Source organism: Calidris pugnax, unplaced genomic scaffold (genome assembly GCF_001431845.1).
Source record: "Calidris pugnax isolate Ruff unplaced genomic scaffold, ASM143184v1 scaffold140, whole genome shotgun sequence".
Taxonomy (NCBI): Eukaryota; Metazoa; Chordata; class Aves; order Charadriiformes; family Scolopacidae; genus Calidris; species Calidris pugnax.
In genome coordinates, this window is record NW_015090896.1 from 835,054 (window position 1) to 853,187 (window position 18,134).

At 49.6% G+C, this 18,134-nt stretch overlaps 1 protein-coding gene across 2 annotated transcripts in view; it reads left to right on the plus strand.

Annotated features, from left to right (window-relative positions):
- The window catches only part of GATA4 (GATA binding protein 4), a 33,559-nt gene that overhangs the window by 7,029 nt on the left and 8,396 nt on the right, over positions 1–18,134 (plus strand). The window contains exons 2-3 of one of the 2 annotated variants that reach the window (XM_014948392.1): positions 14,868–15,037; positions 16,778–16,903. In XM_014948392.1, coding sequence (XP_014803878.1) covers positions 14,868–15,037; positions 16,778–16,903 — 296 coding nt within the window. The remainder of the gene's footprint in view (positions 1–14,867; positions 15,038–16,777; positions 16,904–18,134) is intronic. The other variant, XM_014948393.1, reaches the window with a different exon arrangement.

Here is an 18,134-nt window from a genome sequence, read left to right on the forward strand (position 1 = left end):
AAAAAAAAAAAAAAAAAGAGGGGAATTTGGAAATGCCAAATATTCCCCTTGTCGGCTGGATTCCCCAATTCCTGGTGCCGTCTGGCAGGGAGGTGTAAATACGCCTTCGGCGCGCGAGCGTGAAACGCTGCTTAAAATAAAAAAACAAAACCCAGGGAAATAGGTGAGAACGTGCCCTTGCCTCCAAAATTCACCCGAATTGTAAAAGCAAATATCATCATAAGGTTGGATTGAGGATTTTTTTTATTATTTTTTTATTATTTTGGGGGGAAAAATAATATTTTTATAGAATATAATAATATTATTAATATAAGTAATAATGTTATTAATATAAGTAATAATATTATTAATATAATTAATAATATTTTTATAGAAAAGAAACCCTGTGCATCCCCTTTGTGGGGTAAAAACCTTGCGGCCGGCTCTGAGAAGGGCAAAATATTAAAAATCCTCTGGCTTTTACAAGTTTCCCCCCCCACCTCCACACCGTCGGTCACGGCCACCGCTCCAAGCTGTAAATACATCCTTAATGACAAATTAACCCCCCCCCCTAATTATCCGTGGTGCCTGAGCAGGGAGGTTTGTCCCCGCGGGTGCTCACACGTGCGTGACAGCGGCCGCGCTGCAAAATAATTCCATCAGCGTTGCCTTCCCGCCGGCGGCTGCTACGAGTGGGTAGTGAAGGCTTTTTGGAAAAGAAAAAAGAAAAAAACCCCCAAAAAAGTCATGTTTCCGCCGCGCCGAGCGACGCCGTTGTAAAGTCTCCTATAGTAGAAATGTGGATTTTTTTGGTTTTTTGGTTTTTTTCCTATGCGGTTTTTCCGAAGGTGCTTGAGTTTGTAGCATCCCGCCTGCGATTGCAGCCTTTGAAACACGGTGAGGGGGGCTGAGGCTTTTTTTTTAATTCAATATGAGAAGCCAGAGCCGGATTTTCTCAGCTCCCCCCCCTCCCCAACCTTCCTCCTCCTCCAAATAAAAAGCTCAGGCAGGAGCTGGCTCCGTCAGGAAAGAAGATTCCGGGCAGAGATTTTTTTTTGAAGCTGGACGTCGATCTGACCCTGCCATCAGCGCTGAAATATTTCAGCTTTCAGGTTTTTGGCAAGAGCTGGGTTTTAAAGCCAAATTTGGGGCAGCGTCCACTGGAAGAGAAAATAATTTTTTCTTTTCCAAGAAGCGCTCGGTGATGATTTTTTTTTTTTTTTTTCTCAGCTATTTGCTGGCACGGAGGGGTTTTTTTATTTTGCTTAATTGGGTGGACACCTTAATGTGGGATGCACTCTTTGCTTGAAGGGGGCCAAAGTTATGTCTTTTCTACCATTTTTTTGTTGTTTTCTCTGCCCTTCCAAGGCCAACCCTGCTGTTTCCTCAGGCAAACCTCGCAGGATCAGCCCCCCCCCAGTGAAATACACTCAGGATGGGCGGTGAAAAAAAAACCAAAAAACCCCAAAAAGCCTCATTTTGCTTGCTCAGAGCTGAGATCATTAATGTTTTAAAGCAAAAGGAGGTTTGCTGGGTGCTGGGGGAGGATCAGGGGAGAAGAAACAACCCCCCCTAAATCAAGTGGGGACCTTCAGGTTTTTCTCGGGGAGGTGAAGCTCCAAAATCTAGCGGGATTTTTCTTTTTTCCTTTCTGGAAAGCGGCCACTTGGTTTCTATGTTGCAGAACAAAGGGATTTTTGCCATTTTTAAAATTATTTTTAGCAAGCAGTAAGGCCGGTGGACCCCCTTCTTGGAGCCAGCTGGGCTGGAAACGGCTCGGGCCAGCCTTGGGAGGGATACTCGGAAATTCCTTTTGTTTGTGAAAGAGGGAAAAAAAACCCAAAAAACCACCCCAAAACACACGGAAAGTGAAGGAAAATTAATTTTTTCCTTCCCCCAGAGGTAGGGTGAGGGCAGCTGGCCCAGGGATGCCGCGGAGCCCATCGCCCGTCTCCACCAGGGCCTGGTACCGGCGGCTTCTGAGCCTGGGATAACAAAATCCCTGCCTGGAAATGTTTTCCTCCTAATCCTTGGGAATTAGGCCGGTGTCTGCCGGGGGTGGGGGGGTGTGGAGAGCATTTCAGGAGAGGTCCCACGGTGGGACACCACCTCCTGCTCTCGCTCTCCTTCCCGAAGCTCAGCCCTTCTCCTCCGGGCGATGCTTCCAGCCGCCGCGCCGGGTATTTCGGGGGGTGCAGGGCTGGGTGCCTGTCGCCATCAGGGTCTCCTAAAATATTAAGATCCAAGCCCAGCAGGAGAGGTTGGGGGCAGAGATGGAGCTGGGGGAGGAAAAGGAGACCACACCGCTCCCCCAGAGCAAGATTTTGCCAATTCTTGGGGATTTTTTTCACCACTCCCGCTTGCACCGTCTATAATATTCAAGCAAGTTCCAGGTTGTCCCCTGGCCCCGAGGAGCGAGGTGTCTCCTTTGGCTCTGCAAACATCTTCTCTGAATGCTTTGGGAGGCATCTCCTTCTTGTCTGCTTCTTGGCCCTTGTGCTTTGGTGCACCTCGTTTTTTCCTTCCAGCTCCAGCTCCCGGAGTCACGTTATGGGTACATCAGGCTCTGGTTTATGCATGAAGGGAAGGAGAAGCTTTTCTGGACAATTAAAAAAAGCTGGGAAACCCTGATTCCTACACGCTAAAACTCTTAGAAGAGATGTAAAAATAATCTAATATTTATTATTTAAACTCCTGTGAGTTTCCAAGTTCTCGGGTTCGCAAGCCAAGGAGCCATCATTATTTAATATTCAGGGCTTGCAAGGCTGGGGCTGTAAAAAAATCAGCGAGGCGGTCAGCCCCAGACATCAGGGCTCCTCCGAATGACATGTTTGGCCCCAGATGTCCCAGATTATTTTGGGAAGGGAGCGCTGGCCCCAGGGGCTGGCTGCTCGGGGGGGACTGGCTGCTGGGAAGGATGCGGAGTTGGGACATGCCTTGGTGATGTGGAGCACGAGGGAGGCAGCTGGCCTGGGGGATGTCTCCTCCTCACGCTCCCCAGGGCTGGGAGAATGCTCTAGATCCTGGGCACAACCAAGGCTTTTCTCCAGGGACTTCCCACGTTTGGTCCTTAATTGTTTCAATGAGGTGGATCATCGGCGCCGTGATTTACCCTGACCCTCTGGATGGGAAGATCTGGCCTCCAGGGTTTTCCCAGATCCCACCAGGTGGGGACCACAAGCAGGAGGGTGAAAAAGGGGAGATTTAGATGAGATCTCAGGAAGAAATTCTTTGCTGTGAGGGTGGTGAGACTCTGGCCCAGGTTGCCCAGAGAAGCTGTGGCTGCCCCATCCCTGGAGGGGTTCAAGACAAGGTTGGAGGGGGCTTTGAGCAACCTGGTCTGGTGGGAGGTGTCCCTGCCCAGGGCAGGGGGTTGGAACTGGGTGATGTTTAAGGTCCCTTCCAACCCAAACCATTCTATGATTCCCCTCATACCCCCTTCCCTTTGCCCCCAACCGGGGAAGGGTCTCACTCCGCCAGGTCTCACTGGCTGCCCCGTTGCCTCCTCTCCCCAACCATTTCTCTTCCTAAACCAACATCCCAGTCAGACTCTGTCACCTCCCCGCGCGCAAAATCGATAACAACGGGTGAGCAGGTTAATTATAATCACAGAATAAACGCCGCGGTCTCAAAGTTCGCTCAACTTCAGCAGCGTTTCAAAAACGAGCGGGCGACGCCAAGAAACTTTCATTGATTCCTCCCGGGGCAGGTGTGGGAGTTTGAACCTGTCCCCAAGCTGATCTCGATTCGAGACCTACTCAATTTTCTTCCTTATCTCGACTTTCCCCTATCTTATAATGCCTGTTATTTTAGATAAAAAGCCCAATCAATTGAGTTAGAAAAACTGCAAGTTATATGTTGCCCTGATAAGTCCGGTACCTGCCGGTTTATTGGCTTGGGCTGCAATTCTCCATCCTCCCACCCCCACCCCCTCGCTCGGGGGCTGAGTTGACTTAACGTCCAGAATAACTAATAAAAGAGGAAAAGAGAAGGGCCAGGGGTTAGACAAACTGACCGTCCCCGGTAACGTGATGGACCCTAGTAAACACCTTTTTTTGTTTGTCCCTGGCTGGTGTCCCGCAGGGGGGGGCCAGGATCTGGCCTGACTTATTTTGGTGTAACTCCTCCGGGAGGTATTTATCAGCGTAACAAACACCTCCCCGTGGGAGTCAGAGCCTGTGCTAGAAAACTGGGCTGAGGGGCTGAACACACACACCATAGGGTTGGTCTCTTATCCCAGCTCACAGGTCACAGGACAAGAGGAAACAGCCTCAAGTTGCACCAGGGTAGGTTCAGGTTGGATATTAGGAAGAATTTTTACACTGAAAGGGTTATTAAGCTTTGGAATGGGCTGCCCAGGGAAGTGGTTGAGGCATCATCCCTGGAGGTGTTCAAAAGACGGGTTGACGTGGTGCTGGGGGACATGGTTTAGTGGTGGTTTTCTTGTCAGAGTTGGGTTGGGGGTTGGACTCGATGATCTTGAAGGTCCCTTCCAACCCAGATGATTCTATAATCAATATTTATCAGTGCCGTCCTCTTCAGAGCTTAGAGCAATATATATACCCTACGTATTTCATATATTACTACACATGGCACGTAGAGGTTTTATATATATCTAAGGTGTGGGGGGTTTTTACAAATATATGTGCGTGTTATATTTGTGTACATATCTATAAATATATATAGGCATACGGTTCTATACAGCTACGTTCTGTATAGCCATGGAATAGTAATTGCAATAGCAAACCCAGAGAGAATTGATCAGAGATGACTCACAGCTTGCTACGATGGCATTCTTAAGGACATGGTGTAAATATATATTTTTATATATGTATATATTTTTATATATATGTATTTTTATATATATTTGTATATATAAAAAAATATGTATGTTTATATACACGTAGGCATGCACTTGTATAATACACACATATGATAACAATAATACAATTATTCACATTTCTACAAGCAGGATTTTGCCCCTGTGGCCGGGATAAATGTCTTTCCCTCTGATCTGTACCAGGCTGGGGAGAAAAAAACCCAACCAAACAAGCTTTGAGTTTCAGGAGTCACAGGACTGTGGAAGCTCAGGTTGGAGGATCTCTAGTCCAGCCTCCTGCTTGAAGCAGGACAAGCACTGGCACTAGGTGAGGTCAGCTGTGGATCTGCCTGGATGAGGTTTGGAAATGCCCAGGGATGGAAATTCCCCCAGCTCCTGATGAAAATGCCCAACTTGTGGTTTATGGTGTGTCCTCTTGTGCCTCCTCCCACTACTGAGAAGAGTCTGGCTTTGTTTGGCTCTGCACACATCTGCCCATCTGCTCCTTGGTGCCTTTGCAATGACCCCAAATAGCACCAGTGTCCCTGGGGCCAGAGCTGGCCCTGGTTTGGTCCACCTGGGCGCTGGTGGTCACCTCTACAGACAGACAGATGACCACCATCAGACAAACAGATGATGCCCTAGGATGTACAGCCACAAATCCTATGGTTTAAGGAGTTTCAGCTCATGGAATCACAGAATCATATAATCATTTAGGCTGGAAAAGACCTTTAAGATCATCAAGTCCAACTGTAAACCTAACACTGCCAAGTCCACCACTAAACCGTGTCCCCAAGTGCCACGTCATCAGCTGCTCTGTAGGAGGCCAAAAGGGCCAAGAGCACGTAAAGGCTGTGTCATGCCTGGTGAGGAACTAGTGCCAGATGCCAGCCTTGAGAACCCAACAGACCATGCTCTTCAATCTTTAGCACGGCCCCTGGCATGGTCCAAGCACCTCAGCCTGACCCAAGCATCTCCTGGTGCAGTTTGGATGTGACCACTGTAGATTGGGGTTCAAGAGCATCTGAACATGGCCAGACTCTGCCAGATGGCCTTAGGGTCAGGGTTCACCAGTAAGCCATAAGGCCAGTTCCCATGGCTCAGCTGTGGAGCAGCAGCTTGGCATGTCTCCACAGCACACCTGCTTGTGGTCCCCTGTGGGTACACCAGACAGGGCTGCACTTGTTGGAGAGATGGTCCTTTGCCTGTGCCCAACTCAGAAACAGCTGCTCGGGTGTGGGATCATGGCATTGCAAATCCCAAGCTTTTCTGATCCTCTACATTTTTTCCCCCACCATCCCCTCCCTTGCAGTCACCAAAGGAGAGCCTCTGCTACGGCACCTCCATTTGGAGATGGGACATATTTCAAGGAGGGAAATTCTGTAGCTGTTTTTCCTTTGTCAAAAGAGAGAAAGACCATTTCCAGGTGCCTCCTGCCAAGCAGACCCCAGGCTGTGGATGGCCCCATCCTGGCCATTCCCTGGCTCCCCGTGCTAATCTAAGGTTTGTTAAAAAATATTTGGACAGTCGATAAGCCGAGGAATCTCCTGTTTATCAGAAGAGCCTCAGATATTTACAAGTGTAAGAATTGTAAGTAGGAGTAAGAAAGGGGAGGTCACTGGTGGGTGGGATCAGGCTTGCGTCCCAGCAAAAGAAAGCAGACCTTGGACCTTCCCATGTGCACAACTTGACAGGCAGCAGAAGTTGCTGTAGGACACAGTTTTTTGGACGCAGGAAGTTGCTATCAAAGGGGTGGCCAGCAATTACTCCGACCAAAAGCACCCCACATCCTCAGGGGTGTTCTCGTGCCTGTCTCCTTCAGAGCAGACCGTGCACCTTTTGGATGTGGGTACTTGTCCTGCTTTGAGGGCCCAAACCATGACAGACCCTCATGGTACTTCAGTGTGTGGGTCGACAGTCTCTCCAGTCAGCTCTGGTGCAACCATTGGGCTTGGAGGTTTGGGTCTTGGTGGTTTTGGTGTGTTGAAGAGCTGTCAACGCTTTTCCAAGCAACCAGGATGGCCAGTCCTCCAGGACCATCTCCTGCCCTTTGCCAAAACAGGCAGTTTATCTGTATTTGCTTTAGAGGAATCCATCCCATTTCCACCCGCTCTTCTTCCACCCACTGCTTTTCTAAACATCTGTGACTGTAGCCACTGAAAGTTGTCCTGTTGTCCCCCTCCAGTGAGGCAGGGAAGAGCTTTTGCTCCTTCTCATGGGGGAAGAACAACGTCACGTGGAGATGAAAAGCTTTGCTCAAGGGAAACCTACAGCAGAGCCAAGATCGAGCTCAAATCCGGGCTCGGGATTTGTCCCACTTTCCCCGGCGTCTCCCTCCTGCACATGGTCTCAGCTGGTCCCTTGGCTGCTTCTGCCTCCACCGTCCTTCAAACCGGGGAAAACATATCCACGAAGGAAAGGAGTATTCTTGGCTGCTGGCAGTGGTGTGTGCCACAGACCTTGGCTGGCCACGGGCGGCGGAGGGAGCTTTGCAGGGGAGGAGGGACGCAATGTTCCCTTTGCCTTGACGTGAAACATTTGGCCTGGGAAGGGTTGCAGAGGAACATTCTCGCCCCGGTGTTTGACAAAGCAAGGAGAAAACACATTTCTTTGCCTTTTCAAAAGCGGCACGTGGCTCGGCCAGGTTGGGGGTTCAATGTTTCCGAAGCAATAAGTAGGGTCTTCAGGTTTGGAGGAGGAAAGCCGTTTGGTGAGACAGCCAACTGAGTAACCAACCATTTTCTCCAACGTAGACATGTCAGATAGACCCCAAAACATTCTGGGACAGTGTCGAGCCACTTCTGTGAAGCTTCACAATGATGCATTTTGCTTGAAACTGTGTTTCTGGTGCAGAGTGAGGAATTTGCCCCTTTCTCCATTTCCTGCAGACCAGAGATCACACAGGTGATGGCCAGAACCTGTTTTGACAGACACATCCTTGGCTCTATTAGCTGAAGGGTAGGATAATGCTCATGGGCTTTCTGATCCTGTGGATGTCCCTGATGAAAAAGGAAAGGGTCACTGACAGCTTGCTTTTTGGCTACAGATCTCTCCCATTCATACATTTGGGCTCTTTGATTTACAACCGATCCCCGTCCCTGCTGCTTTTGTCTCTCCTTGGTTTTTGCTGCTGCTTTCCTTTCCAGTTCAGCCCCGCTCTGCCACGGTGTTGGACCAACCAGCACTTCTAACTGCTGTGATCTGACCAGGAACCACCATTTTGGTGGATTCTTCCCCTTGAAACTTCAGCTTCTGGCGTCACGGGAGCATCTCAATCCATTCAAAAGAAAGAGAAGATGTGACTTTTGGCTCCACTAGTTGCAGCAAAACGCTTATTGAAAGGACCCCTCAAGGCTTGGGCTGTAGGAAGGATTGCAAGGCTGTCATTTTTTAACAGAAAAAATCTCAGGATTTGGGACAAACCCTCCTGAGCAGCTGGGAATGGCAAATCCTGTGTCCCTCTGCCATGCTGTCCATGGCTGTCCCTTGAAGCAGAAGGTGAGGGTGTCTTGGGTGGGATCCCAGGATGTCTTGGGTGGGATCCCAGGGTGTCTTGGGTGGGATCCCAAGGTGTCTATGTGTCTGAAGGGGCCAATGTCCTTTGCCTCAGCTGCGAGTGCCCCGAGAGTCCATTTGGGATTCGTGTATACACAGGATCGTGGCTCTCACCTCTTATCATAACAAATTGTTTTAGGAAACTGCTTCTCTGCTGGGGAAAACTGCTCTCAGGGTCTGTTTAGAGCCTGTAAGTGCCTGGCCGTGTTTGAAGGACAGCTTCTCCTTTGCTGAGTTGCTTCACTGGGTTGAGAAGACACTTCTGCGGGGGGAAATGTTGATATTAAATATCCCTCCAGCTGTAAACAAACCTCCAGTGCTATATTAATGGAAGTCTCTTGCCATTCCTCTTCACCCAGAGGGGATGAAGGCAGGAGGGGGCTGGAGGGCAGAAGAAGGTAGACAACCTTGTGGATGTTTCTCATGCAGTAGGGTCTGACCCCAGACCAGGGCAGGAAGGGCTCTTTGTCCCCTTGTAGAGGCTGGTTTGGGAACAGAAACTTAGAAACTGGTTGCTGGCTCTGAGTTGAAGGGTTCAAAATCTCCTTATTGGAGGTGCTTTTACTGTTATTACCCCTTTGGTTCCTGACACCTTTATGTGTTCAAGATGATCTCTCCAAGGTTCACAGATTTAGGGTTGCTAAAGAAACGTCCAAACTCAGAAGGTCTGGACCTAGGAATGGCTATGCTGGTGGACTTGGGGTTTGCAGAGATGGTGGAAAGACTCAGAGAGAGGAGTTCAAGCCACCCTTTGGGCTCAAACCCTGGGCAACCTCCCTCTGATCCTCAGCTGACTTGGTTTAGAGAGGGTATCTGATTCTCCTGGCTGGGAGGGCAGAAGTACTTAGACTTTGGGTGGGCTGTGTCTTTGGTCAGAGATGCTGTCATGTCCTAGCCATGCTGGAAAAAAGTGCCTGTAAGTGTGGGCTGGCTGGTGGTGCTCAGAGCTGCCTTCTTGTTGAGCTCTGCATTGTCCATACCAGTTGATCTCTGTGGACCTGGTGGTGGATGTGAAGGACCACTCCCAATGACTAAAAGCCATGAAGGGCCACATCTAAGAATGCTTTTTCCCCACCAGACCCCAGCAACCCACTTAGGAGTTGCTCCTGGCTCCCTGGGGACTGAATGTCCCATTGTGGAAAGCACTTCTGACATTAGCATGCTCAAGGCCTCACCCAAGATTAGGAGGCTGTTGTGCAACACACAAGTGACATTTCCTGCCCTGGGGACCTTGCAGTCCTCATAAACAGTAGGTGTGAGGGTAAAAAGATCTCCTTTCGTACAGCAAGCTGATGACCAGGATGGGGACAGGACCCAATCCATCCTCTCCACCGGCTTCGTCATTCAGCGAGATTTCATGATCTGGTCTCAATAAGAAGGTCCTTCACAGATGAAAGGTAGAAGGACTAAGTAGAAGGCCATTAGTCAAGGCCAGGGACCCAACCTAAAAAGGACTGAATGATCCCAAGGCTGATATTACCCAAGATAAGGGCTGGGCAAAGGCACTCAGGGGAGCTGTACATTCAAAGAGGAAGATGAGGCCATTCAGCACACGAGGCCACTCCAGCCATGGACCTGTGTCCTTCTCGGTCTGACCGGTAGACTTTAGCCTTTCCTCAACCCTGTCCCGTACCTGGCTTCGGGAGAGGGAGTAAATCTCTCCAGCAGAAAGGCTATTGCAGAGGTCACCAGAGGGACCCATAAATCTCCATTATCAGGCAGCGGCTCCTGTGCCACAAAACGGAAATTATTGCCCTGAGTGCGACTGGGGGAGCTTTTCCTTCCCCCCGCATTGTTCAGGGCCCTCCGGGAGCCGCTCGGGCAATTTGCTGCCTGAATAAACGTTTCCTTTCCCGGCTGCTAAGTACAAGGAATAAGTGTCAGGGGATCTCATAATGCCAGGATTTAGAGCTCCAGCCCCTGAGACAGAAGCCAAGAAAACACTTTGCTGTTGGGTTTTTTTTTTGTTTGTTTGTTTTGTTTTGTTTTTTTTTTCCCTGGGGAGCCGGCAGGCTGCTGCACCTTAATCCCCGTTATTAATAACAGTGGCAAATTAAACAATCAGTGCACTCGAAGCCCAGTGACCTCCATCCCCAGTATAGCTCAGCTTGATGGTGGATCACGGTTCCTGTGGGCTCTGAGCGCTGGGCTTGTCTTGGTAGGGACCTCAGAGATTGTGGTCTCTTCTCACAAGCACCCAGGCACGGGGAGGGGGTCTTGCCCCCAGCTATGCTGCTGGGGGAAGGAGGCAAGGCAAAGACCATGGCCCAGATCTTCAGAAACAAGCAGTCATTTTGAGCATTTGGGTTTAGTAGGTCTTGGACACCCGCCCACATCAAACGGCAGGGCTTGCTGCCCTTCAGGTGATACTTTCTCATTGTTTTGTAGACCCTCTGGTTTTCAAGAGCAGCTGGGATGTCTCAGCTGTGTGGCCAGAAGGCCAGCTCAGAAAGCTCCTCTTGGCAACTTCATCCCTGAGTTTAGTGATGCTGTGAAATTGTGGTGGCACTTCTTTTAGAAAAAAATCCAGTCCCTTCCCTTCCACTTCTCCATCCCTCTGGTTTTCAAGAGCAGCTGGGATGTCTCAGCTGTGTGGCCAGAAGGCCAGCTCAGAAAGCTCCTCTTGGCAACTTCATCCCTGAGTTTAGTGATGCTGTGAAATTGTGGTGGCACTTCTTTTAGAAAAAAATCCAGTCCCTTCCCTTCCACTTCTCCATCTGGGCCCAAATGCCCTTAGTTCACTAACAAGCATGCACTAAGCCTACGTGACCTCTGAGCAAGTTGGATAGATGGACCCTACACTGGCTGGAGTGTCCAAGACACAACCTTTGTCATCACCAAGCATACTTTGAAGCAGGAAAGGATATTTCTCCTCCAGGTGAGATGTCTTGAGGTCAAGGAGCTCCCTCTGCGCTGACAGGGCTGCAGGAATGGTTTTAATGAGGTTGCACTCTGCAGATGTCATCTTCTGACTCAGCACTGGGTGGTGCGTGCCAGGGACGCACCCATCTGATATCACCCCACCAGGGCTGCCATTAAGGAGAGCCACCCATTGCGTGGAGCCTCAATGTGCCCAGGGATCAAAGTTCTGTTCCTTCCCCATCTCAAGCACCAGTAAATCTTGTTTACTAACGTTGACAAGGATCACCTTTGTCTGCAGCTGAGACACAAACCACACAAATGTTATTACTACAGAAGCAGAAGAAGGGTTGTTTTGTTTTTTTTTTAAAAATTAAACCAACAAAAGTCCCTCAAGAGAGAAGCTCCAGTCCAAATCCCACGGAAACTGAACAAACCACCCCAGACAAGTAGCAAAGAACATAGCTCGAACAAAAATAGTTGAAAAAAGGCGAGGAAAGGGAGGAAGTCTCACGACTGCTTTGCACTGGGATTTTGGATGCCTGTTGACAAACCAACAGTAAAAAAAATAACATGGACAGTGGAGCTGGGTGTCACACAAACTCTTAGGAAATAACACTCAGCAAATTTGATTATTGTCAGAAACTAAGAGACTTATGGTTTGCCTGGTTTCAACTCCACATCCTCTTATTTTTTTCTAAAAACAGAAGCTTACCCACCCATACTTGACATTTCTTCCTATCACACCCATTTTGAGGGACCTTCTAACTCAAGAGATAATCCCACTCTTAACATTTCTGAGGGACTGCTGGGAATTTCCTCGTTTTTTATTTCATTAAAAACTTTCAGATTTTTGGTTTTCTGGTGGAAAAATCTCCAGCAAAGATGACGTTTTGTAATTAGTCACAGGCACAACTCAAATTGATCAAGTCTTTTAACTGTTACCTTTGGACTACCTCTGTTCTGCTAAATTCTCCCTGGATTATGTCAACAACTTTGTACTGAATTATTTTCAAAGTAGGAGGGATTTTCTCACAAGACAAAAATTACTGTGAAAATAATTTGGCTTTTTCTTTAGAAAAAAAGAAGAAAAAAACCTCAACAACTTCTAAGATGAAAAAAATAAATAGTGAAATGTTTTCCTTTCTTGAGATTTTTCAAGGAAATTAGTTCTTTCCTGACCAGCTGTTCCAGTCCCTTCTCTTTTCAAAGGAAGTTTATTTGATCTAGATTTTGGCTGTGATTCAATCGTGATTTTAAAGGGGAAAGTGAGGCATTATGGTTAACGTATCACTGAATCCACGTGTACAAAAATCACCTGGAGGGATTCCCAGCTTTCCTAAGCCACCAGAATTGCTCAAAGGCAATGAGATTGTCCTAAACTGCTGAGAAGATACTGGATTCCTTCTTTTCTGGTTCCAGAGCCCCATGGATACACTCATTTACTGTTTTCTAGTATTTCTAGTATTTCCCCTGTCCACATGGTGTAATCTCATGCCATTTTTAGCCTGGTTTTCCAGGGAGAATTAGGCTCACACTAATCTTTTTCTCTGTGTCTCTGTTTACTGGCACCACTTTAGCAATTTTTTAATCCTTTGGCTGTTTCATGATTATGTTGTTTCCTGCAGGTTTTCCAAAAATAGTCTGGAGAAAAGAGAAAACAAGGCTGATGTTTGAACATAACCTGTATTAGACAGCAAATGATCCACATGGGATCGAGACACAGATCAGCAAGAAGCCAAATTTTGTTGGTTTGCTCTTTGGGGAACTATTGTCTTCCAGCAGAAAGCTGATCTATTCCTATAACAAACAGGTGGCCAAGCACAAATTACAGCCAGATGCACAGTAACATTTTATGAATTCATGTTATGCTGCTCTGTAATGGTTGAAGGTCTCCTGATGCAAAGCTCTTGCCATCCTCCAACCATCTCCTGTTTGCTGGGAATTTTCTCAGCAGCTTGGTTTAATCCCAGCCTACACTAAGAAACAGGGCACTTTTTTGTCTTTTGTCACTTTCTTCTTCTCCCAAATTATTTCATCATCTACTGTTCCCTTTCTGGTGTCCACAACAGAACACGTCCATGTGCAGGAAGGAACGGTTTTGTAACAGAAAAAATACATCCCCAAGCTGAACTCAGTACTCTCCAGGTGGGACGACCATCAGCAACACACATTTTCCAGGGCAGGATGCTAGTGATAGGGTTTAGTGATGTTTTTTTGTCAGTCTTAGGTTGATGGTTGGACTAGATGTTCTGAAAGGTCCCTTCCAACCTAGACAATTCTATGATTCTTCTCAACAAGGCCTGTAGGTGATGCTTGTATTTTATTAGATGAAGTTCTCGGCTTCTTGAGGGCATTGTGTCAAGGCTGAGCTGACCTGTGTCTTTCCAAATGATGATGCAGTCAAGGTGTGTTGTGTTGACCTCTGCACCGCCTCGCAGATGATGTGGACCTGCCGGAGCCAGAGGGATTGGACTGGCCCAGCCCAGGGCAGTTGTCCTCACCCTCATAGTACAGCTGTGGCTGGGCCCCAGTGGAGTGTGAATCAGGAATGTGGTGGGTGAATGCACCAAGCCCTGGGGAGTGACATCAAGCAGGATGGAGATCTGCATGAAAAGCTGAGTTTCTGTGATACCTGTGAACCCTCAATGATGTTGACCTAGGGTTGTCCATGTGTGTTCCTGGAGAGCCCTGGAGAGTGACATCAAGCAGGATGGATATTTGCATGAAAAGCTGAGTTTTTGTGATACCTGTGAACCCCCAATGTTGTCTGTTAGCTGACAGCCTGACCTAGGGTTGTCCATGTGTGTTCCTGGAGGTGTTCAAGGCCAGGCTGGATGGGCCTTTGAGTACTCTGGTCTAGTGGCAGTTCTGCCTGTCCAGGGCAGGGTGGTTAGAACAAGATGATCTTTACGGTTCCTTCCAACCCAAACCATTCTATGATTCTTGTAGTTCAGGAGATGCTTCTCGTGCAGAGAAAAGGGTGAAGGCACGTGAACTGCTCTCCCTCTTGGCTCTCCGCAGACATTCCCCTCTGCAGAGGGTGGGATCTGGCACGGGCTGGGTGAGGAGAAGTCCTGCGAGGCAGCAGGGCATACAGGCATGGCTTTCCTTGCCCACATTTCCTTGAGTCCCGTTGAGGGATGCTAGGGCAGCTCTCTGATCTCCAGGCAGTTCTGTATCGTGGGTCCGGGCTTGAGTTTGTCCGTGGTCGCAGGCAATTTGTCTTGATTGCAAACAGGGCTGGTTGCCCGCCCCAATCTGTTTGCCCTGGCTATGTCCAATCTTGAAAATTGGATAACGTCAGAGCAGAAGGAGAGGTTTCTATTTCTGTCCCTTCCTATCCGTGTCCCAGCACATCCCTGCTGCCACACAAGTCCTGCAGCCAACACTCTATGGCAGGGAAAGGGGTTCCTCTTTCCCGATAATCCCGGGGGCTCCCTTGAAAAAGGAAGAGCTCTTTCTTGCACCCTGTAAATTGAGAAAGGAAGAGCTCTTTCTTGCACCCTGTAAAATATGAACGTTTGCGATTCCTTGAAATGCCACTTCTGGCCTCAAATATTGAGAACCAGGCCAGAAATTAAATAATTAAATAAACAAATAAAGCAAGCTGCCTAATTAACCACATCTTTTCCCTTCTCTCCCATCATGGCAGCAGAATTTTTTGATGACTATTCAGAGGGGAGAGAATGTGTCAACTGCGGGGCCATGTCCACCCCGCTCTGGAGGAGAGACGGCACGGGGCACTACCTCTGCAACGCCTGCGGGCTCTACCACAAGATGAACGGCATCAACCGGCCCTTGTTCAAACCTCAGAGGAGGCTGGTAAGTCCAGATGACACAACGTGTGTGGGGCAAGGCCGTGTGTGAGGATGAGGCAAAAAAGAACTCGGCTAGGTGGAGATGCAAGGACTCTTTTGACTCCTCGGGTCCCCATCTGCCCAACTTAGGTGGTTTTTGGTCCAGATTTCCAAAATAAGCCAGATTGTCTTGTGCTTGGTACACTCCAAGATCCTGTACTGTCCAGACCAGTTCTGTAGACATCCAGGACACACGGTGGAAGGGGCTGTAGGACACAGGGGCAGAACTGTGGTGTTAGTTTAGCAAAAGCCAGTATTGCTTTAGACATATTGGGACCCATGGAAACCCTTTCCAGCTCTACCACACCACCAGTCCATCTTCTCTTACCCTCAGGGTCCTCGTTCCCTGGCCGCTTTGTGATGACTAGCCACCTTTTTTGGATAGCCTGATCCCAGATCCATAGGGTGAGCTTATGGGGCAGGTCAGGGCATCCCAAAGCCTGTGGGGTCTGGATGGGGCATGCATGGGAACATCTGGGTGTTGGTATCTTGCCTGTCCCCACCTGTTTTGGTGAGAGACTTTGGGAAGGTCTCTGCAGCCTGTCCTCCAGGGACGTGGATCCATCATAACTCCAGGCAGAAAGGACCACCAAACCATCCCTCGGGGCCACGTTTCTCCACTCCTCATCTTCCATGAGGTTCCGTCCCCAACCTGCCCTGCTCTTTGCATCTCCCAGACCTGCCTGTGCTCCAACCCAGCTGTCCCTTGCAAGCGTCAAAAATGACATTGGCAGCTTGAGCCCTGCCACCAGCCACAGCCACCCAGCGCCCTCTTGTGAAACCCCTTTCCTGGACACCGCACCGACTGAGCCAGGCAGTGTCCCTCACCCCACCACCCAGTTCCTTGCCCTCTGTCATTTACTGGTCTGCACCTTGTCCTTGGGCACATCATAGAATCATAGAATTGCCCAGGCTGGAAGGGACCTCTAAAGGTCATCTAGTCCGACCCCCCCGCAGTCAGCAGGGACACCCCCAACTAGACCAGGTTGCCCAGGGCCTCATTGAGCCTCACCTTGAATATCTCCAGGGATGGGGCCTCAACCACCTCCCTGGGCAACCTGTTCCAGTGCTCCACCACCCTCCCAGTGAAGAACCCTCTCCTCATCTCCAGTCTAAATCTGTTCCCCTCCAGCTTGAAGCCATTGCCCCTCGTCCTGTCACTGCAGGCCTTTCTAAACAGGTTCTCCCCAGCCTTCCTGTAGGCTCCCTTCAGGTACTGGAAGGCTGCTATTAGGTCTCCCTGGAGCCTCCTCTTCTCCAGGCTGAACAACCCCAGCTCCCTCAGCCTGTCCTCGTAGCAGAGGTGCTCCATCCCCCTGATCATCCTTGTGGCCCTCCTCTGGACCCTCTCCATCAGGTCCATGTCCTTCTTATATTGAGGGCTCCAGACCTGCACACAATACTCCAGGTGAGGTCTCACCAGAGCAGAGTAAAGTGGCAGAATCACCTCTCTGGACCTGCTGTGTGTTCGATGATGGCTCATTGGGTACCAGGCTTGGTCCTTCATAGCAACGAGCAACACATGCTGTTAACTCTGCACAGCCTTGGGGTGAGGCTTGGAAAACCCCACAAGAAGAGAAAAAGACAGACAGAAATAAGGGAGGCAAGAGGAGAGGAAAGCTTGAGGTGTTCTGGAGGGGTCTCACTGGGATCTGAGATGCTGCTGGTGGGTTGATGTGTTTTCTTCCTCTGCCTCTTCTCGCAGTCGGCTTCCCGCCGCGTTGGCCTCTCTTGTGCCAACTGCCAGACAACGACGACCACCCTCTGGCGCCGAAACGCTGAGGGAGAGCCTGTCTGTAATGCCTGCGGCCTCTACATGAAGCTCCACGGGGTAAGGCCTTCAGAACGGCATCAACCGGCCCTTGTTCAAACCTCAGAGGAGGCTGGTAAGTCCAGATGACACAACGTGTGTGGGGCAAGGCCGTGTGTGAGGATGAGGCAAAAAAGAACTCGGCTAGGTGGAGATGCAAGGACTCTTTTGACTCCTCGGGTCCCCATCTGCCCAACTTAGGTGGTTTTTGGTCCAGATTTCCAAAATAAGCCAGATTGTCTTGTGCTTGGTACACTCCAAGATCCTGTACTGTCCAGACCAGTTCTGTAGACATCCAGGACACACGGTGGAAGGGGCTGTAGGACACAGGGGCAGAACCGTGGTGTTAGTTTAGCAAAAGCCAGTATTGCTTTAGACATATTGGTACCCATGGAAACCCTTTCCAGCTCTACCATACCACCAGTCCATCTTCTCTTACCCTCAGGGTCCTCATTCCCTGACCGCTTCGTGATGACTGGCCACCTTTTTTGGATAGCCTGATCCCAGATCCATAGGGTGAGCTTATGGGGCAGGTCAGGGCATCCCAAAGCCTGTGGGGTCAGGATGGGGCATGCATGGGAACATCTGGGTGTTGGTATCTTGCCTGTCCCCACCTGTTTTGGTGAGAGACTTTGGGAAGGTCTCTGCAGCCTGTCCTCCAGGGACGTGGATCCATCATAACTCCAGGCAGAAAGGACCACCAAACCATCCCTCGGGGCCACGTTTCTCCACTCCTCATCTTCCATGAGGTTCCGTCCCCAACCTGCCCTGCTCTTTGCATCTCCCAGACCTGCCTGTGCTCCAACCCAGCTGTCCCTTGCAAGCGTCAAAAATGACATTGGCAGCTTGAGCCCTGCCACCAGCCACAGCCACCCAGCGCCCTCTTGTGAAACCCCTTTCCTGGACACCGCACCGACTGAGCCAGGCAGTGTCCCTCACCCCACCACCCAGTTCCTTGCCCTCTGTCATTTACTGGTCTGCACCTTGTCCTTGGGCACATCATAGAATCATAGAATTGCCCAGGCTGGAAGGGACCTCTAAAGGTCATCTAGTCCGACCCCCCCGCAGTCAGCAGGGACACCCCCAACTAGACCAGGTTGCCCAGGGCCTCATTGAGCCTCACCTTGAATATCTCCAGGGATGGGGCCTCAACCACCTCCCTGGGCAACCTGTTCCAGTGCTCCACCACCCTCCCAGTGAAGAACCCTCTCCTCATCTCCAGTCTAAATCTGTTCCCCTCCAGCTTGAAGCC